The sequence below is a fragment of the Pelophylax lessonae genome (genome assembly GCF_965119305.1).
Source record: "Pelophylax lessonae genome assembly, chromosome: 2".
NCBI lineage: Eukaryota > Metazoa > Chordata > Amphibia > Anura > Ranidae > Pelophylax > Pelophylax lessonae.
Window position 1 is genome coordinate 116,959,306 of NC_138769.1, and position 22,324 is coordinate 116,981,629.

Consider the following 22,324-nt stretch of genomic DNA (forward strand, 5'->3'; position numbering starts at 1 on the left):
TTAAAGCATCCCTCCTTCTCTTCCCTGCCTGTTTTTTTTTCTCCACAGCTTATTGGTGCACAAAATCATATATAAACCAATGTGATATACAACAATATATTCCAATAATGAAATAAAGGAAGAGTGTATGAAATCTTAATCAATAAAAAGTTCAAAATATTGTGAATCTTCAAATATATATATCATATTCATATGTGACAAAAGATGAATATAATTTCATATCTGCTGTTAATGGGAAAGAAAGAAGTGAACCTCCCAACCAGGGCCGGCCTTAGGTGTTCAAGCGGCCTGTGCGAGCTGATCCTGTGGCGCCCCCACCAGCGCCCTGCACATTTTTTCTTGCACTTCATTTGACTTTTCTTTTTTATGATCACTACAAACTTGGCCCCCCTTACATTAGAGACCCCCCTTACATCAGAGACCCCCCAACGGAGCCCCCCTTACAACAGAAACCCCCCAACGGAGCCCCCTTACAACAGAGAGTTCAGAAACCCCCCATAGAGGCCCCACTTACATCAGAGACCCCCCACACAGATCACCCTTACAGCAGAGACCCCCCAGCCCACACAAAGAGCCCCCTTTACATCAGAGACCCCAACACAGAACCCCCTTACATCAGAGACCATCCCCACAGAGCCACCCTTACATCAGAGCCCCCCATAGAGCCCCCCACAGAGCTCCCCTTACATCAGAGCCCCTCCACACAGAGCTCCCCTTACATCAGAGCCCCCCACATCAGAGCCCTCCCACACAGAGTCCCCCTTACATCAGAGACCCTCCACACAGAGCCCCCTTACAGAGACCCCCACACATCAGGGACCCCAACACAGAGCCCCCTTACATCAGAGACCATGCCCACACAAAGCCCCCTTACTTTAGAGACCCCTCACATAAAGCCCCCCTTACATCAGAGACCCCAATACAGAGCCCCCTTACATCAGAGACCATCCCCACAGAGCCACCCTTACATCAGAGCCCCCCATAGAGCCCCCCACAGAGCTCCCCTTACATCAGAGCCCCTCCACACAGAGCTCCCCTTACATCAGAGCCCCCCACATCAGAGCCCTCCCACACAGAGTCCCCCTTACATCAGAGACCCTCCACACAGAGCCCCCTTACAGAGACCCCCACACATCAGGGACCCCAACACAGAGCCCCCTTACATCAGAGACCATGCCCACACAAAGCCCCCTTACTTTAGAGACCCCTCACATAAAGCCCCCCTTACATCAGAGACCCCAATACAGAGCCCCCTTACATCAGAGACCATCCCCACAGAGCCACCCTTACATCAGAGCCCCCCACAGAGCTCCCCTTACATCAGAGCCCCCCACATCAGAGCTCTACCACACAGAGTCCCCCTTACATCAGAGACCCCCCACACAGAGCCCCCTTACATCAGAGACCCCCACACATCAGAGACCCCCACACAGAGCCTCCTTACATCAGAGACCCCCACACAGAGCCCCCTTACACCAGAGACCCCAGGCCCCCACACAGAGCCCCCTTACATCAAAGACCCCCCACACAGCGCCCCCTTACATCAGAGACCCCCCCACACAAAGCCCCCTTTACATCAGAGACCCCCCACATCAGAGACCCACCACACAGAGCCCCCTTACATCAGAGACCCCCACACATCAGAGACCCCCCACACAAAGCCCCCTTTACATCAGAGACCCCCCACACAGAGCCCCCCTTACATCAGAGACCCCCCACACAGAGCCCCCTTACATCAGAGACCCCCCACACCAAAGACCCCCCCACACAAAGCCCCCTTTACATCCGAGACCCCCACACAGAGCCCCCCCTTACATTTGATGCAGGAGAGAGTTTACTTACCTTAGTATGGAGGCTTACCACGAGAAGGGGCGGGAGGAGGAGGAGGAGAAGGGGCGGGAGGAGGGGGAGCCGACGATCTCTCCTCTGGCGTCCCTGGCCTGGAGAGGAGGGGATCTGTCAGTGGCGGACACTCAGCCCTGCAGCTATAGAAGACACAGGCACAGCCGCACAGTGGAAGGTAAGCGGCGGTCGTGGCCTGTGTTAACTCTCTCCATGCCGCGGTCGCCGCTTACCTCCCACTGTGCTGCCTGATCATGTACGAGCTGCGATGGCCGCACGGCGCCCCTTTTGCCCATGGCGCCCTGTGCGGCCGCACAGCTCGCACACCCCAAAGGCCGGCCCTGCTCCCAACCAAGGAGAGTCACAAGCGTACATAGACATTTTTTCTGGTAAGAGGCTGATTTTGTTTTTTTCACTGAAAGTTAAGAGCACAGGTTTTGCAATTTTGTTTCACTGGATCTATTTTGGATATTATTTTGCACTTACCTTCATCTGCCGGGTAAGGGGGAAATCCACAAGGTGGTGGGAGTCTGCACCTATTTGGAATAGGTCCTGTTTGATTCCTGCACCTTTGAAAATATATTCATCTTGTTTTGTCACATATTTCAAGATTCACAATATTTTGGACTTTCATTTCATACACTGTTCCATTATTGGAATATATTGTATATTGCTTTATATACGATTTAGTGCACCATATATTTAATTTATCACAGATTCATTTATTTTTGTCCTGGTTGCAGCTTTTTTACATATCAGCATCAGCAGCCAGCAGCGCACCCTTAATATTCACATTTATTTCTCCACAGCTTATTCCCTGCAGTGTGCATAAAGCAGTCATTTTTGGAAGTTACGCATTTTCTTTTCATCCTCAACTTGTTAGGGCAACTAAAAGATCTCAAAGGCCAGTAGGCCACATTCAAGTATTTCTTATGCAACAACAAAAGTGATTAGAGCAAAACATTGAGCTTAAACAAAAGCAGATCAAATATGCCCCTTTAAAGCATCCCTACCCTCTCTTCCCTGCTTGTGTTTTTTTTCTCCACAGCTTATTCCCTTCTTAAATATATTTATATGACTGCTTAATGCATACCAGTTTAAGTTAGAAATCTTTGGTTTATCCTCAAAAGTAGTTGGTTTTTTTAAAATTGGAACTAGTCAGTCTCGCTCTTCTAGGGCTAAAGACTAATCCTGCAATACTAAAAAGCCTCTCGCAGGCTGCTGATGCTGGAAGAGGTGTGTTTAACTTAACAGACAACTTGCACACAGCTGGAAAAGACTTGAGCAAGTCCATGTTATCTGCTGAACATGACAAGTACGCATCTAGCTGTTTGGCACTGTCTTGTGCCTTCGAACCCTGCATGCCAGAAAAGAAGTCGTCTTCATCAGATGAGCTGGACCTGTTGACCTCTGTACAGTGCAACGAGGGGTCTTCAATACTTCGTTTGATATATTCCATTCCTGAAATATAAGAGTGTGTTAGCTTAGCTAGCTGTTCATTTTATTCAATTGTATATGGTAGAAAATTAGACTATTAGTCAAAATAATGAAATCAAAATGCTGACAACAAAGCATCTCAACTTGTCTGCATCAAGTGGTCTACTCTTCGCGCACTCCTCCTCATGAATGAGATGCATGGTTGGTTGTATGAAGTTAGGCCTAAGGGGTTTTGCAAGTAATTGCAGAGAAGTACTAAAGCAGAATACATGAAGGATCTTTGGTTATGGGGTTTCTTGCTTAAGTTTGATTTATATAGAATTATTGTGGAACTTATACAATAATAAGAGTTTCAACCCATGAAAGTAAACACAGATTTGACATGATGACATTGTCGGTAGATGATTTTAATGGAAATAATAGTGGCGACTTTATAATTCAAATAATTCCCTTAAACAAAAAGCCTTTTGCAGCATTTACAGCCTGGTGGCAGACCTTAGACAGGAAGGCTTGGCTGCCAGTGCCATGATACTGCTATGCTAAAGAGGAAGTCTCCTATACTACCACATCATTTCTCACTCTAACATCATAATGCCCTGGTATGTTTGCAATATCTTCTATGCAGGACAAGCTCATGTGTGTTTGTTTTCATATAAAAAAAAAAAAAATTAAAAGTAATCCCGCAATATTTGAGCTGTACTGCTGTGAATTTGTGATTGCACAAAAAATACACAATAATTCACCCATACTACACTATATATCTTACCCATTTTGATAGTCTCATCCTCCTGTGTCCAATTTGTCCTGAATTTTGGAAGCAGAATAGCAGCGGCCACCAGCTCTGGGTCTTCCATCATAGGGCCAAAGCGATTCTGAATGCCCACCTGCAAGGCATCCACAAGCGGCTTGCAATACTTCAGAGGCATCTTGATCCTGTTCAGCTTGATTTTCAGGAGCTTGACGGTTGGGAGCAGCCACCCCATCTGGACATTGGTTTCAGCTTGCAAAATGTTAGTTGCTTGGGCGACTGGAGACATGACAGCAGAATACTCAGACAAGAATGCGAGTTCAGCTGGATTAAACCTATGAAGAAGACAAGAACATATAAACAATAAGAAACAAAAAACAGCATTGCTACATGATTGGATGTGGTGATTATCATGCAATGAATTTGGTACATCGTTCAATGTTAACCATTCAATTAAATGTTGTACAAGTAGACAATATGGACCAGAATTGAGTTTGAACAGAAAGAGTACCATAAACCATTTTTAAACTTACATTGGAACCTTCAAATCTGTGCAGAAAACTCTCATTGTTGCCTCTCCCTTTTCTTTCACTATCCTGAGCAGTCTCTCCACAGCCATGAAGACAGAGTTCCACCTTGTTGCATTTGGTCGCACGAGCTGAAGGGAGCAAGCATCTTCCACAATTTCAGCTGCTGTTGAGGATCTTGAACACTTATTCCAAAGTGCATTGCACTTGGCAAATGTTGAGTAGTATAATTTCTTGTACGCCTCATTGGACACTGCTTTGCTGGCATCGGCAGTGGCTATTAGGTTAAGAATGTGGCATGCACACCGCTGGTGCTTCGGGAGCTGGAACTCAAAACCATCATCCTCATCCAAAAGTGAAGATACATCGACAAACTCGACCTCCTCCTCATCTTTGTCTGCTTCTTCCTCCTCCTCCTCCTCCACCTCAACTAGAGCACCAGCATTTCCATCTTCACCGAAGAGTTTGAAGGCTTTAATGAAGTTGGAGCCATTGTCCGTGGTTGTTCTGACTATCTTCCCTCGAATGTCATACTCAGCATGGATATCATTAAGTGCATTTGCCAGAAGGTCGAAAGTGTGAGAGCCTCTTAATCTTTTACAGGCCAGGGCCACTGAGCACCTTTTTAAACTTTCCGGGTCCAGCCAGTGAGCTGTGACCCCAATGAAACTACGCCGCCTGGCTGACCAGCAGTCAGTGGTTGTCGCGATGTGGTCAACAGTTTGCATGGCCTCAATAATCTTGATCTTCATCTGTTTGGCAGCATCATCAATCATAGATGTGAGTGTGATTCTTGTCATTATTTTGGTATTTGGTACCAGGTCTAACACAAAATCGCGGAAAGCTGCTTGCTCTACAATGTTGAAAGGCTGAAGTCCTCGGACAACATACTTCATGATTGCCTTGTCAATGGATCTCTGAGGCATTGTGCTCCAGCTACCCATTAATGTCGGCTGCTTGATGGAAGGGGAGGGAATCGGTGTCTTCTTCTTTCGCTTTGCAGATGTGAGTTCCTCGTATCTATTCAAGTGGCAGTCATGCTTGCTCTGAAAAGAGACCAAAAAATATATTGTTTTACCTTCACAGAATTATAAAGTTTTACGTGACTGAGCAACATAGCTAGGTGAGTGTATAACCCACACTATTAATAAAAAGCAAAAATAATTCAATTAAAGTCAGTTATACTTATCCACCATAATTCTATATACAAAAAACTAAGCAAGAAACCCCCATAAGCAAAGATCCTTCATGGATTCTGCTTTAGTACTTCTCTGCATTCTTGCTGCAAAACCCTGTAGGCCTAACACTTGATACAACAAGCATGGTTCATGATGAGAAACATGAGTGCGCGAAGAAGACCACTTGAGATGCATGCAGAGCAGACAATTTGAGATGCTTTGTTTGTTGTCAGTCAGCACTCAGCACTTTGATTTCATCACCAAAAGTTTATTTTGACTAATAGTCTAATTTTCTACCATATAATTGAATAAAATTAACAGCTAGCCAACTTACTTTGCACTTTTTTTCCTGTTTTCACCTCACTCCAGTCTAAACTAGGCTAAAATATTTTTTAGGGAATTTTTCTACACATTGTCATATATAATTTTATATATAATTTTATAAATAACCTGAAATTACTGCAGTACACCAAGTTAAATCCTAGTACTAATTGGGGTGTCATAATGACAAATACCCAATAAAGAAGTACCTAGGTCCTAAAATCAATTGTAGAAAGGAAAAGGGAGGAGGAGGCATGAGGACTTTCTGGGTACACTAAGGCTACATTATGTTAAAAAATCATATAAGTTTATTTGGTCACTCTCACTCACGACAATATATTAAGAAAGTTCAGAAAGAGTAAGTAAGACACAAACAAGGTGTCTAAAAACAACACATATGAAGGAATACTCTCATGATACCACAAGGACACAGTGCCTAATGTGTAGATTTCTTGCCCAACATGTTTTGCGGTATCTTGTCCACTTCGTATAGGGGTCTTATGTTAACAGAGAGTTCCTAAACATCTAAAGAGAGAGCTAGTTGCATAATGCATTCAAATAAATCTATCAAAGAAATAGATAAGTTAGAGAAAAATAATATAACAACAATATATCAAAAAGCCACTCACCAAAAGAAGGTCAGGCATCAAGCATGCATAGCACTGCTATGCTTGACGCCTTTACATTACCTCTCTGACCTTCTTTTGGTCAGTGGCTTTTTGATTTGTTCTTATATTATTTTTCTAACTTATCTATTTCTTTGATAGATAGATTTATTTATAGCAGCAATAACATGACATCATTTATACATACATAGCTGGTGATGACATTCCTGCGAAGGAAGGTGGCCCCACGACGACGACTTAGCCAAGAAGATGGTCCAGGCCGGGCAGGAGGGGGAGGCAACCACCAAAACTGAGCGGAAACGCCTCCTAGACGGACATGGGAGTCCTATGTTGGAGTAAGAAATGGACAAATGGCAGTCAGAAAGTAACTAAGCATATTGGAAAAGTGTTACTAAATATGCATTTAATCGATTCAAAACATATATATTAAAATGTGCAGTGCTGCACAGTCTGCACTCTGCAGACATCAAACAATTGTAAAATTAAAAGGGAATAAGGGATATAAGGACCAGGACCAGGAGAGAGAGAACTTTCCTCCATATTGTAAAAATAAATAGAAAGATATGTTCATCATGATCATTATGTTTGCCTCGCATCCCTTGCTAAACAAAAGCAGGTGCAAGCAGAAAAATATATGTATATATATATTATTTTTACACACACAGTAAAAAAGTACTGTTATATAATAATATCAGCAGACAGTCCAGTCAGCAGCACTCAGTCAGACTCAGGCTCAGCACACTGCAGACAAAGAGACTCACCAGGGCAGGGAAGGAAGGAGAGAGCCAAAGAGAGGTGCCTCAAAAAAAAAAACTGGTCAATTAGAAAAGGAAGACCAGCAGCAGGTCACAAACAGAAAAACACACACTGTGGAAGCCACGGACGGCCCGGACGGGACCACATGGTCAGACTACCATGCTGGGCTCACTGCAAAGAAAAGAGAGTCATATAAAAGTTAATTAAATGAGCCACAAGAAAGAGAGTGCCTGACATCATGATAGATAAGATAGGATAGCAAGAGTGTGGACCCCGTCACCCCGAATGCATTTTTTACCAAGTAGTTTAACCTCCTCCGTCCCGTCCTGGGCCGTCCGTGGAGCCTGCTGTGCTAATGTCTGTGTAGTCGTGGCCGAGGCTGGCTGACAGGCATCTGCCGACATTTTATAGGACTCCGAGTCCTGTCCGGCCGCTCACGCCCATCGGCGTGTGACGCGGCCGGACCCGGACCCATAATGCGCATGCGCAGATGGCTAGCGCAGCTGACTGTCTGTACGACGGCAGGCGGGGAGGCAGATGATGGACATCTCCACACCCCCCGCCCAGCCAATCAGCACCCGGAAATTCGGAATGGAGAGCCATTCCGGCCGGGTTATTATGGTTATGGGCGCATCTGACCAGTCACACTCACCAGCGCTGCGTAACGTAACCATATAGCAGCCATGATGGAAAGGGGAAACAAGACACAAGACAGTACTTAACTTAATAACTAGTTACTTAACAGATATTTTTCTGCTTGCACCTGTTTTGTTTAACAAGGGATGATCAACTGCAAATAGAGGCAAATGAATTGAATATGAATATATATCATGAACATATCTTTCTATTTTGGAGGAAAGTTCTCTTTCTCTCCTGGTCCTGGACTGGTCCTATGATCCCTTAACATTACAAGTTTGATACACTTTAATATAGGTGTTTTAATTATTAAATCATTAAATGCAACACATTTCCAATATTATGCTTTAGTTACTGTACCGTCCATTTCAGTCCAACATACATAGGACCATCAAGCTATAATGATGACAGTATAAATAAAATAAATGATGTTATGCTATGCTTTACTTTACATTACCAGGCTGAACGGCTCTGACCTTCTTTTTGGTCAGTGGCTTTTTTGATATATTGCTCTCTTATATTATTTTTCTAACTTATCTATATTCCTTTGATAGATCTTTGCTTTGAATGCAAGCTCTCTGTTTAGATGTTTAGGAAGGACGTAGGAGGAAAAAGTCTCTGTTAACATGATAAGACCCCTTGGCCCTTACGAAGCGGAAGCGGAGAAGATACCGCGAAACATGTTGGGCAATGCCAATGCCAATAGGCAGCAACAGGGCAAGAAATCTACACATAGGCACTCCACTGTGTGTCCCTTTGTGGTAGTCATGATGAAAGTATTCCATTCCTTCATTTATCTGTGTTGTTTTTAGACGCCTTGTTGTTTGTGTCTTTATATATGAACTTTTTTAATGTGACCAAAAAAACTTGTATGATTTTTTTAACATAATGTAAGATTAAATCTTACTGGATGGGTCAAAAACACGATTCAACGCTGCGTCATAGCCTTTATGAAATTTATGACAGCTAGTTAACGCGTTAACGTTAAGCATGTCGCTAACTCGCTAATCGCTACGCTAAAGGGCTTACAGTTACAGCTGATAGCTCAAGCTGGTGTGATTTTGATATTTGTAAAAAATTGTAACTTACCTTGATATGTTTCTTCAAATTCGACGGTGAATTTTTGAAGGCCAGTATTTCACAACCTTTCGGGCGGCAGAGTAAGCACCTCATTCTATATGACTTGTCTTTCACACCGACATATGAGAACATCGACTCTAAGTAGGGCCAGGGGTGGTCTCCTTCATGAGCTTCCTCACTCTCACAGCCAGGCAGATCACTTGAAGTTGAAGGGCCAGGGGTGGAAGGTGGTGTTTTTGGTTCGTCCATCTTTTCAGCTGAGGCAGAATGAGCATGCGCAGTCTAATCACGGAATCCGCGGATTGATTTGATTCGCTTGATGATGGATGATGATGTGCCAAGCCAGCTTCACAATCACAAACCTTAACCTACAACGCTTAAAAAGTGAAAAATGCATCAAAAACTACTAACAAAGTGGCTGTGCTAAAAATGCTAATAAAGTACCTGCAAATGCAATTATATAATAATAATATATATTCTTCTTGTATTCAAAATCAGATTAATCGTCCACAGTATCAAAAATAAAGTGACATGTCTGTGCTAAATGCAGTGCAAATTATTCCCACAATGTAAATTTAATTCATATAAAATATATTATATGACAATACCACAATAAAATAAGTTGTGATTGTGAATAAGTTAGGTGCAAGATTAAGTGTGTAAACTAAACTTTATAAGGAAAAGTCCATAACTGAATTCCAGTGTGCAATCTAATAAGTGCTGTCACTTGCTGTCAGATGCTTCCACCTTTCTTCTGTGATCTGCTCAAGTAAAGTGGTGGACTGGATAGCCTCTCTCAGTCTCACCTTAGGAGCAGCACTGGCACTGCACTGGTTCAAAAACCTGTCTATATATATTATTTTCATTATAAGAACTTGTCAGAACTTGCTTCCACCACCTGTCCTGAGTCCTGACTCCTTCACACTAGTGCTCATTTGCTTTGCTCAAGTCAAGTGCCTGTGCCACTGCCAGTGGCCACTGCAGTGCGGGCACAGCCGCACAGGCAGAGGCAGGCCGCAGGAAGCACAGGCACCAGTCCACCTCACCCACACACACAACAACACTTATGGTCCAGGTGAGTCCATGGACCATGGATGATCGGATAAATAATCATCATAGCCATCACCGTCATCTTGGTTCAAAAAAGCCACCCAGCCGCCCATGACCCGGGCCGGCCCAGGCCGTGCCCGTGTGTGTGTGTATATTAATATAATATATATTTTTATATTGATTTGATTCTCAAATGGCACATTGCCATGGTGGCAGATGGCAAGGATTAGGCCCTCTCAGTCTCTCCACGGTCCACCTCACTCACCTCACCTCATAGAAGAAGAAGATGAGAGAGATGCCAAAGAAAATGCTCCGAGGCCTGCTCCCGCGTCACAACTCCTCTCAGACTCAGTAAGGGCCCTAAGGGGTGGAGTCTGAGTGACACATCACGTTTAAAGGCGGAGAGACCTCAAGCGGGAAGTGGCAGCACGGCTCCTCCAGTGCGGTCTCTTAACTTGATGATCATGATAACGACAGTGATTCCGCGGGCCGCGGCGCGAGCGAAGCTGTGGGATTGATTGAATTGAGTTGTGCTGCCTGCTACACGCTACTACCTACTACTACTACTACTAAATTGTGAGTCAGTATGTATATTTATTTCATTTTTATATATAAAAGCGGACCGGTATTGTTGAGCTGAGCACTACACTAGATCTCCTGGCTGTCACTTTGTCACATGTTGGGAAATCACAGTGGCTCGGCTCCAGAAATGGCGGGTGTCCCCGTCATCCTGCCAGGGCCGCCAAGAAGTTCATCACCTAAAGCAATCTTATCTTACACACTTCAACTTGTTGCACGCACCTGACCTGACCCTAAGTCACCTAACTTATTATTTCATAACTTATTTTATTGTGATTTTATTTTCATATTTTATTTTTATATGAATTGAATTTACTGTTACTACATTGTGGGAATAATTATTTTCAATGCATTTAGGCTTTAGCACTGTTGTTTTTTTTGATACTGTGTGGACTCGAAGTGTGGGCAGGGCACACTGGGGGCAACGATGATATTATATCGATTGCACAGGCACTTTATTCGCACAGCCAAGTTGTGTTTGTTAGTAGTTTGTTTCTTGATGCACTTTAAGCGCTGCCGCTGTAGCACCTTTGTTTGTTTCATATTTTCTTTTTATTGGAAAGATTTGGTATAGCAGCTTTTATTATACACAGCCTTTATTTTCGTATGCGCTGATTTACAAATGAATGACATTATACACATTTTTTGGAGCTTTATGCAACCTGCCATCTACTGTTCTGGCAGTGGTAATTTTTTTAAAAGTAACGAGTAACGATGCAGCACAAAAAAAAAATATCGGAGTAGAAGTATCGAAATCATCGGAAAAATGTAGTGAAGTAAAAGTAGAAGTAGGAGAAAAAAATTCTACTTTAGGAAAGTACAGATACCGCATTTCGGTACTTAAGTACAGTACTTAAGTAGTTCTACTTCGTTACTATACATCTCTGGTGATACCTGCATTTAGGGCCCTGTGTGTTTACATATGAAGGTCAGATTATCAGATTATGAATATTAACTACTTTGCTTTTTTATTTTCTCCAGCAAATTCCACCTGCCACTCTTCACATACACCTGATGACAAGGATATACAATATACTACCATTGAAGGATATATAGCCAGCGATATATTTCTCCCCTGCTTTTTCAACATAACACTGATATCCCAGGCAGAATGTAATAATACAGCTGTAATCTGGAGTTATCCAATCACAAATGAATACCTACTGGAATTTAAAATCCAATCATCTATTGTGCAAACCTGGGGAAATTGGAAACAGCGTCTAAAGTACAATAAAAACCAGAGCGGGAACTTTTCTATATTAATTTTAAATGTGGATTTAAAGGTTACTGGAAATATATCATGCACTTTATATGATGGAATTAGCCATATAATGGCAAAGAGAATACTGCAAGTGCTCATCAAAGGTAAATATGTACACAGTATAACCCAATGTGCTCATTAATCAATGTTAATGAAAGTGGTTATTTTTATAGTTTTTAAAACACAATTTAAATAAAAAAAGTTTTCATAGCAATTTGCCCTGTGAAATGTATGTACGTATATCTGTTCTGTGATGAATGTTGAAAGGATATTTTCAGTGCTGAACAAATGTTTTTCATTGATTTAACCACTTGCCTACTGGGCACTTTTACCCCATTCCTGCCCAGGTCAATTTTCAGCTTTCAGTGCTCTCACTGTTTGAATGGCAATTACTAAGTAATGCAAAACTGTACCCTAACAACATTTTTTGGAACAGATAGAGCTTTCTTTTGGTGGTATTTAATCACCACTGGGTTTTTTATTTTTTGCTAAACAAAGAGGACCAAAGATTTTGAAAAAAGAAATGTTCTACTTAGCTTCTTTTATAAAATTTTGCAAATAAGTAAGTTTTGAACTGACAGGCACTAAAATTTGATTTGATTTGAAAAAATTGATGAGGCAGCACTGATGGGGCGGCACTGATAGGTGACACTGATATGCGGCACTAATAGATGGCACTGATGGGTATTGATAGGGGGCACTGAAGGGCACTGATAGGTGGCACTGATAAGGAGGTACTGATAGGCGTCATTGATGGGCACTGATAGGCTGTACTGATAGGCAGCACTAATGGGCACTGATAACCAAGGCACCAATGATCAGTGCCCTAATTATGAGTGTAAATGATGTGCTGACAGGCTTGCCTGTTATTGATTCTTCTTTCCTGCCACAGACTAAGCGTGGGAGGAAAGGACTGCTGATAACCGTCAAGTCTTTTTTCATGTGATCAGCTGTGAATGGACACATCTGATCATATGGTAAATGCCGCTGTGAGTGTCCCTTTACCCAGGGCCGGTGCTTCCACTAGGCAAAGCAGGGAGCGGAGGAGAGCTAAACCTGAGCCGGAGCTCGGCACTGGAGGGCGGCACCTTTACTGGAGCAGAAGCGACGGCCGACGAGGCTATGGAATGGTCTGAGGATGTTGGTGATGAAGGAGGTGCAGAGCTCTCTGACTGCTGCTTCTTCCTCCACCAGGAGCCGGTTGGAGCTGTGCTGAGCACTGTGGTCCAGAAGAGGAGTGTCCTGGGAAAAGAAATCACAGTGAAGAAGAGGAGAGTGCAGGCCACTCTCTTCATACTGCCCAGTGAGTGTCCCCAGAACAGGGGATCCGTGTCCCTGGGTGTGACATGGAGGATCCCTGGTGTGAAAGGGAATTGGGGTCACCAGGTGTGCCATGGGGAATCAGAGTCCCCAGGTGTGACATGGGGGATAGGGGTCACCAGGTGTAACAGGGGTTCGGGGTCACCAGGTGTGCCATGAGGAATTGGGGTCCCTGGGTGTGCCATGGGGGATTGAGGTCCCCAGGTGTGACATGGAGGAACATCAGGGTCCCCAGGCGTGACATGGAAAAATATCAGGGTCTCTCCGGGTATGATATGGAGGAACATCAGGGGCCCCTGGGGTGACATATAGGAACATTGGGGTCACTGGGTATGACAGCATGACATGGAGGAACACGGGGGTCCCTGGGTGCCACATGGAGGAACATCGGGGTCAGTGGGTATGACAGCAAGACATGGAGGAATATTGGGGTCCCAGAATGTGACATGGAAAAACATCAGGGTCCCTGGGTGTGACATAGTGGGACATTAGGGTCCCCAGGTGTGACATGGAGGAATATGGGGGTTACTGGGTACGACAGCATAACATGAAGGAACCATCAGATCAGGGTCACTGGGTACGACATAGAGACGTTTTTAACCCCTTCCCTTTTTATTTTTTTTTGGGGGGGGGCACAAGTAGCTGGTCTTGCCTAGGGCGTAAAATAGTCTAGCACCGGCCCTGCCTTTACCCTGATCTGTGATCAGCCATGTCTGAAGGACACATCGGTCACAGAGTGCGCCCGATGTGTGCTGCAGGAGGCTTAAAGGGGGCAGAGTCCTGGGTGGTCGCCTATTGACGCCTTTTACATTTTAAATCTTTAAAAAGATTCATCCAGCACAGGTAACAGCCCAATCACAATAATTTTTCCCCCATCTGCGAAATGAATGTACATGAACGTTCACTGGGTGAATTGCTTTGCAGTTTTTTTTTTTATAAATACTCCCCTCTGAGTCACTGACTGGTAACAAGCAGACAGTAAGTAATTCAAAACTCAGAATTTGCATAGCTGTTTCATGTCAGTGATGCAAAATGCAAAAAGACCTTTGTATCAGTATGCAAACCAAGCAACTGGCATTTTTAGAGACAGAGGTCAACCCACATGTTCCCACAGTTTAGGCCTCCTTTATGTTTGGAATAGACACTGAAGTGTGTAATTACTGAATTTCGGTGCCTATTAATGTAGAGATTGGGCATTCTTATAAGCCACATTTAAATTCTTTCTGAGATGATCCACATACCCTCTGTGGGATGTAACAGATTTCTCACCAAACAGCGTACCAAAAGTTAAGTCATCAGGCAGTTGGGCTTTTCTCCCAAACATGAGCATTTCTCTTGTAAGAGTCCCAAGCATTTAGAGAAGAATGCAGTTGAACCTCTCAGGCTGTGGATCCCTTTTTGAATGGTATGGGGTCATTCTGATCTTCTACAAACCCAATACATCCAGCAATTTATCGATGAGTCGACCCTTTTAAAGTCTCTTTCCTGATCAGCATGAATTTGTTGGATTTGTTGGGGCAATTCATAGTGAATGAAGAAGAAAATTAAAATAATGTCCTTCGCTTCCTCAAAAAAACTGATGTGTATATAAAGCAGATGCTGTGAGATGCCTAAGTATCAAATTGGTGAAACCTGAGTGAGATGGCATCGCTAATACTGTAAATACATATTCAATTATATGTGCTATAGATACTGTAAAATATATAAGTAATCCGTGAATATTATGTAAACATTTCAAGTGATTAACCCATATATTGTGAAAAAGAACTCAAATCATCATAAATGCAACATAGAAACTGCACTTACTGTAAATTCTCAATCAAAAAACATATAGTGCTGAATAATAAAGGTCCATGTCCAATCGTGCTGTGTGGTTAATGTGCTCCCTGGGTGACCCCAGTATCTGACCGCCCTCACCAGAAATTTTTAACCTCTTACATAAGCAAGCAGGTCAAATAAGGCTCTGTAGCACTCCTTAGTAGTATACTCCAAATACCGAAGTTGGTGTCTCCATATCCTCAATCCTATTTCTCTGTCGCTCATTGACAGACGCAGTCCTCTTGATTAATATCAAATCGGGTTATACTGCCCTCTACAGGAGTAGGACACTAGGCAGAAGGAAAACGTTCTGGCCACACCTTAGGGGCAGTCCCAGAGGGTATATCCTTTCCCTCCCTGCTACAGGAAGTCAGTTTTTTTCTGTCTAGTTAGGAGTAAGGACCTAAGTTCCTTGCTGTGATCTTTGGTCCTGGCAATATTTATTTAGAAAAACTTTTTTTAGGCAGCTTTTTTCTCCAGTTGTTCCTGTGAGATCTTCAAGCAAGTATGCTGAAACTGGGCGACAGGCTGGATGTTGAGGTCCAGTGGTTACCCCAGTCAGCCTACGAGCGCGTGCAGGCCCTAGCTCCGCGCTGGGTCGGCCGCGACATAGTCCCATTGGACGGGGACTGACCCTGCGAGTTAAACGTCTCGCCTGGACGCCGACGACCAGTTAGAAACTGAGTCACGGCGTCCGTATTGGTCGACAGCCCCCCCCCACCTCGGTGGAGAGGGGTTCTGTCAGGAGTTGGCGCCCGCCTGTTCCGGTATGGTGAGTAAAATGTTCCCCCTCTCCCCCTGAGGGGTTTGTTGGTGGACGCGGGCCCCTCCATGGGATGGTATGATCCTGGGTCTCCCCTTTATCCTTTAACAGATGTCACAGATCCCCTTCTTGAGGGTGATTTAGTGTATAAGAACCAGGAGGCTTGGTTTGGGAGCTGACTATCGGAGTCACTGTATGAGGGCACTGTAAAGGGACCATGACTGAAGTCAGTGGCTGGCATTACTGTTATGATGGCCATGTAATAGGGAGATAAGCATCCTACCTGATACATAAGGTTGCTGTACAGGCCGATGTCTGTGCCTGGACTACCGCCATCCGCCATCCGCAGGCCGCCATCCTCCCGCAGGTCGCCATCCTCCCACAGGCCATACACCTCCCGCAGGCCGCACAGGCCGATGACTACCTCCCGCAGGCCGCTGCTATCTTGCCACAAGCCGCTGCCATCCTCCACAGGCCGCCGCCATTTTCCCGCGGGGCCGCCATTTTGGCGTAGCCTCCTGTCTCCAGCATGGGGGCGGCCATGTTTGAGATGACCAAACACCTCGAGGAGTAATTGGGAGGCGCCGGAAGGCGTGTAAAGGGGCGGAGCCGCCTCCTTTACCCGGGAAAGCAAGCCAAAGATTTCCTGTCTGTAACAGACAGTGCTGGGAGCAGGTTGATAGAAACTTCTGTGCATCAGGTGGTGAGTCTTGGGGTCTCTCTCTCTCTCTCTCTGTGGGGTCCAAGCAGGTAACACTGAGGGGCGCTATTGCGCTGGGGGACTAAGAAAAAAAAAAAAAAAAAAGTTTTTTTTTCTTTGCAATTATTTTTTTTTTTGGGTTGCTGGCAAGTGTCTTGTATAATCATGGACCCTGCCACACATGTATCCCCACCTGCCCCACTCGAGGTGGCCGCAGGACCCTCCAGTACCCCACTTGTGATTGATGCATTATCAGCAGTTTTGGAGTCTTTGGTATCCCGGGTGGAGGTGGCCTGTCAGGGACGGGGGTCAAGAAAGCGACCCCCACCTACCCCTATTTCATCTGATAATTATTTTTTTTTTTGGGTTGCTGGCAAGTGTCTTGTATAATCATGGACCCTGCCACACATGTATCCCCACCTGCCCCACTCGAGGTGGCCGCAGGACCCTCCAGTACCCCACTTGTGATTGATGCATTATCAGCAGTTTTGGAGTCTTTGGTATCCCGGGTGGAGGTGGCCTGTCAGGGACGGGGGTCAAGAAAGCGACCCCCACCTACCCCTATTTCATCTGATACTTCAGATACGGATTCTGAGCTGGTCACTGCAGCCGCAGGTCCCTTTTCTGGGGCTGTTGTCTCAGGTACGGTCTCCTCAGACAGTGAGGAGGACACTTCTGCCTCCGCCATAGCACAAGAAGAAGCGTTGGTGGATGCACTAGTTGTGTCTGTCCGGGAAACCTTAAATCTTGAGGTTACACCGGCAGAGGTAGCTGAGACTGATATTCCTTTTGGTACTAGCTAGCCTACCAAAATGGCAAAGGGTTTCCCTTGCCCAAATGGGGTCGTCCGAAAACGAACCCCTGCTATTTCCAAACGCATTGCTAGGCGCTATCCGTTTGAGGAATCCCTCATTAAAAAATGGACGGTACCACCAGTGGTGGACTCACCGATTTCCAGACTAAATAAAGCCACTGTTATCCCGTTGGAGGACGCTCCGTCTTTTAGGGATCCGGTGGATCGAAAAGTGGAAGCGGAATTCCGCTCCATTTTTTCCCTGATAGGGTCAACCCTTAGGCCAGTGGTTGCCATTGGTTTAGTTTCACAAACGAAGCCCTGCAAAGCCCCTTCAGGGGGTTCCAAAGGGCGCTGGTCGGGTAAACAAAAGTCCGGCTCAGCCAAGCCTGAAGATAAGTCCGATACAGCCTGGAGGTGCGCCCCCACCCATCTCTGGGGTGGGGGGACGTCTTCACCGGTTTCCGGATCCATGGCTTTCCAGAATCCCGGACAAAGGGGTTCGCGAGGTCATACGGTCGGGATACAAGATCGAGTTTCGATTACTTCCACCGGTGCGATTCTTCCCTTCCAATATTCGACTATTCCTGGATCGCTTAAAAGCTTTGCGGGGGGCAGTAATGGACTTGATGCAACAAGGAGTGGTAGTTCCCGTTCCTTGGACAGTTTCAGGGGTTCTATTCGAACCTGTTCACAATGCCCAGGAAAGAGGGCAAGGTGCGTCCAATTCTGGTCTTGGGAGAGATGGAGTCCATCTGAACAGTGGTGGTCTCCCTGCATCAGGGGGATTTCCTGGCGTCCATAGACATCTAGGATGCCTATCTTCATCTCCCCATCTTCGCAGGACATCGGCGTTTTCTTCGCCTTTCCCAAAGATCATCCCTGGTTCCCACCAGGAGACTGAACTATCTGGGCCTAAATTTGGATACATCCTTGGCAAGAGTGTTTCTCCTTGCGGAGAAACTCCAGAAGATTCAGTCAACGATTCGGATGTTGCTGTCCGTCAACTGGCTGGGACTGATGGTGGCCTCCTTAGAGGCAGTACCGTTCGCCCAGTCTCATACCCGAATTCTCCAAGAGGAGATTCTTCTCAAATGGAATCGGAATTCCGATTCCCTGGACAATCGGATCCGGTTAAGCGAGCGGACCAGGGAGTCTCGGGTCTGGTTGCTTCGGTCTCCGATGCTCAGCCAGAGGAAGTAATTTCTTCTGATAAACTCCAGGTTACCGATAAATGTGTTGGAACTGAGAGCGATCAGACTTTGTCTGATTTACTGGACCGAGCAGCTCCAGGACAGCCTGGTTCGGATCCAATCGGACAATGTCACGGTCGTGGCTTATGTCAATCACCAAGGGGCCCCAAGAGTGCCCTGGTGGCCATAGAAGTGGCCAGCATTCTTCATTGGGCGGAACAGTTGTTCCAGCTCTCTCCGCGGTATTCATTCCGGGGGTGGAATTATCTCAGCCGTCAGATTCTGGATCAAGAGGAATAGTCTCTTCATCCAGAGGTATTTCACCAGTTGTGCCTCCATTGGGGCACCCCGGATGTGGATCTGTTGGCATTTCGGCTCAACAGGAAGGTGCGGAGGTTTGTAGCTTGCGCCCGCGATCCTCTAGCGGACGCAGCAGACGCACTGATCGCCCCGTGGGGGCAGTATCAGCTACGGTATGCCTTCCATCCTCTCAAGTTACTGCCGAAACTTCTTCGAAGGATAGAGATGGAGGGAATTCCAGTTATCCTGGTAACTCCGGACTGACCTCGTCGAGCCTGGTACGGCGACTTGGTCAGGCTGGTCGCGGACGCTCCTTGGAGACTTCATCTCAGGGAGGTTCTGCTGTCTCAGAGACCGATCTTCCATCTTGCTTTACAATCGCTGGCTTAACGGCCTGGCCATTGAGACCCAGGTGCTGAAGGACAAGGGATTGTCAACTTCAGTTATTCCTACTCTAATTAAAGCAAGGAAAGCGACTTCCAGAAAGGTCGATCATCGCACATGGAAGTCTTATATTGCGTGGTGAATCTCTTGGATTTCCTCCACGTTCTTATTCGGTGATCCGAATCTGGGCCTTTCTGCAAAAGGGGGTTGAGCAGAAACTGTCCTTGAGCTCTATCAAGGGTCAGGTTTCAGCGTTAGCAATCTTCTTTCAGAAACCTTTGGCTACTCATTCCTTGGTGCGAAATTTCATCCAGGGGGTGCGGCACCTGGCTCCGCCAGTGCGCGCGCCCTTACCGCCCTGGGATCTTAATTTAGTGTTGTCGGTTCTTCAGAAACCTCCCTTTGAAACCATCAGGGAGATTCCCTTGCTTACTTTATCCCAGAAGGTGGCCTTCTTGGTGGCCATTACTTCTGCACGCAGGGTGTCAGAACTGGCCGCATTATCTTGTCGTTCCCCATATCTGGTGGTTCATAGGGATAAGGTGGTTCTTCGTCCGAATCCATCCTTCCTTCCTAAGGTGGTTTCAGAGTTTCATCTGAATGAGGACATTGTATTGCCTTCCCTATGTCCTAAGCCCAGTCATCCTCGGGAGTGTGCGTTACATTCCTTGGATGTGGTTCGGGCAATCAGGGTATACCTGAAAACTACGGACTCGTTTCGTAAAACGAATTCACTTTTTGTGATCACGGATGGCCCCAAAAAGGGGTTGCCTGCATCTGCCGCAACTATCTCCAAATGGATCAGACAGACGGTGGTACAGGCTTATTCTATTAAGGGTCGGAATCCTCCGTTCCCTGTTAAGGTGCACTCCACTTGGGAGCTTAGTGCTTCCTGGGCCTTCCGCCATCAGGCGTCAGTGGTCCAGGTTTGCAAGGCGGCTACCTGGTCGTCGGTTCATACCTTTACAAAATTTTATAAAGTTGATGTGATGGCATCGTCGGATGCCTCTTTTGGCCGCAAGGTTCTGCAGGCCGCAATTTGAGGAGACCATTGGTCTACCTCAAGGGTTTTTCCTGTTGGGAGTCTCATCTGTTTGACTGATGAGCCTTTAAGACTTCTAGTCGGCACCAGTTGGGCCTTCTAGATTGGTCGTTGATTTCTGTTATCCCACCCCTCATTTGTGGCACTGCTGTGGGACGTCCCGATTTGATATTAATCAAGAGGACTGCGTCTGTCAATGAGCGACAGAGAAAAATGGATTTTTGTAAAATCTTACCGTAAAATCCTTTTCTCTTAAGCTCATTGACAGACGCAGTACCCGCCCCTCTACTTTTGAGTTGGGTTGGGTTAAATTCTCTAACACTGCTTTGTGACATAACTGACTTCCTGTAGCAGGGAAGGAGAGGATATACCCTCTGGGACTGCCTCTAAGGTGTGGCCAGAACGTTTTCCTTCTGCCTAGTGTCCTACTTCTGTAGAGGGCAGTATAACCCGATTTGATATTAATCAAGAGGACTGCGTCTGTCAATGAGCTTAAGAGAAAAGAATTTTACGGTAAGATTTTAAAAGAATCCATTTATTCCTTTTGGGTTACTCAAATGGTAACATTATCATCATGTGAGAAGAGGTGTGCCAAAAACAGGGGAAAGAAAGTGAGCTTTGCAGGCCAGAATCGGCTCCTCTACTTACAGAAGATGAAGGCTTGAGTTCATCTTCCTACCGGTTTGTTGTGGAGCCTGCACAATTAAACTACACAAGATGTTTCACAGTCAAAGTGATGGTCCAAGTCACCCATAGGAATCTTCTGTGATATTTTCCTAAATGGCTTGTCTTCCTGAAGGCGAATTTGGTGTTTGGCACTCTCCTTACATCCCAGATTGAAATCCTTCTTGAAGAATATCTCCCACTATCTTAAGAGTTGAGCTTTTGCCATCTCCATACACTCAGGTGTGATAGAGGTATTCTTTGGGTAGAATTCTTTTACTGGAATTTATTCTTCTGCTCACCCCACCAAATCAGATTGTGAAACTGGGGTAGCTGGATTCACCTGTCCTATCTGCATTCAGGCCTATAACTTCATTAGACAATTGGTAATGTTGCAAACACTGACATCAATTCTTCCATGGTTTTGTTGTAAGGCCTTCAGAGATCAGCTCCACCCTTGTTTCTTTCCCTGTGGATCAGCTTTAAGGACAACAAAGGGCCCTGGCTGGTCCCAGTTAAATTTTAGTGAAGCTCGTAGACATGTAGCTTCTCCTGGCTGCAATATCTTCTTGCCCTTGCCCAGCCTTCACAACTTTCACACTCCTTCCACTTGGGCTTTCTGTTCTTGCTTCAGACGCTGTAACATCTGCCATAGCATGGGTGTGCACTCGGGTTGCAGGATCCCTCTCTGAGATGAGGGGAGTGAGTAATCTTCTGATGAGATCAGTATTTGTCCCCACTATAAGAACCTGGAACTCCCGGTAACTCCAGGGGGATGAGGACACACGATGGGTAAGGTGTTGAATGTCTCAGACTGCCCAACCACAGAGGGGTAAAATGCCAACCTGACCAGCAAATACAAGATATAAGGGAACTTTTAGCTCCAATACACTAAATCTCCAGATCTTCCAGCTTCTGCAGGGGTAGGTGCTTTATATGTGGTGGTTCTCTCCTCTCCCGTCCCGCGCTCAGTGCTGCGCTGGGCGGCCGCTGCACCTTAGTCCCTCCCCCTCCCAGATAAGCCAGGCGTGCAGGGACTGTCTCTCCAAACCCCCAACCCCCCCCTCCACAGTGGGCGGATCGGGAGCCGAGCTGCGCACAGCCAGTGAGAGTGAGTGAGCCAGCCTGGCCAGGGGCAGAGAGCTGCGAGTGTGAGCGGGCGGCGGCAGCAGCCTATGACAGAGTGTGAGACTGTGAGTGACAACTGAACTTCATGTGCGGAGCGGATGCGCCCCCCTAGATGTTGCGCCCGGTGCGGCCGGCCCCCCCTGCACCCCCCACGCTACGCCACTGGCACTGATTGTATC

The 22,324-nt window shown here is 45.8% G+C and overlaps 1 protein-coding gene across 1 annotated transcript in view; it reads left to right on the plus strand.

Moving 5' to 3' along the window:
- Window positions 1–22,324, plus strand: part of LOC309548471 (uncharacterized protein) — a 96,265-nt gene that overhangs the window by 42,052 nt on the left and 31,889 nt on the right. Inside the window, exon 2 of the mRNA XM_082248416.1 lies at window positions 11,762–12,145. Within this exon, the coding sequence (XP_082104542.1) occupies window positions 11,762–12,145 (384 nt within the window). The remainder of the gene's footprint in view (window positions 1–11,761; window positions 12,146–22,324) is intronic.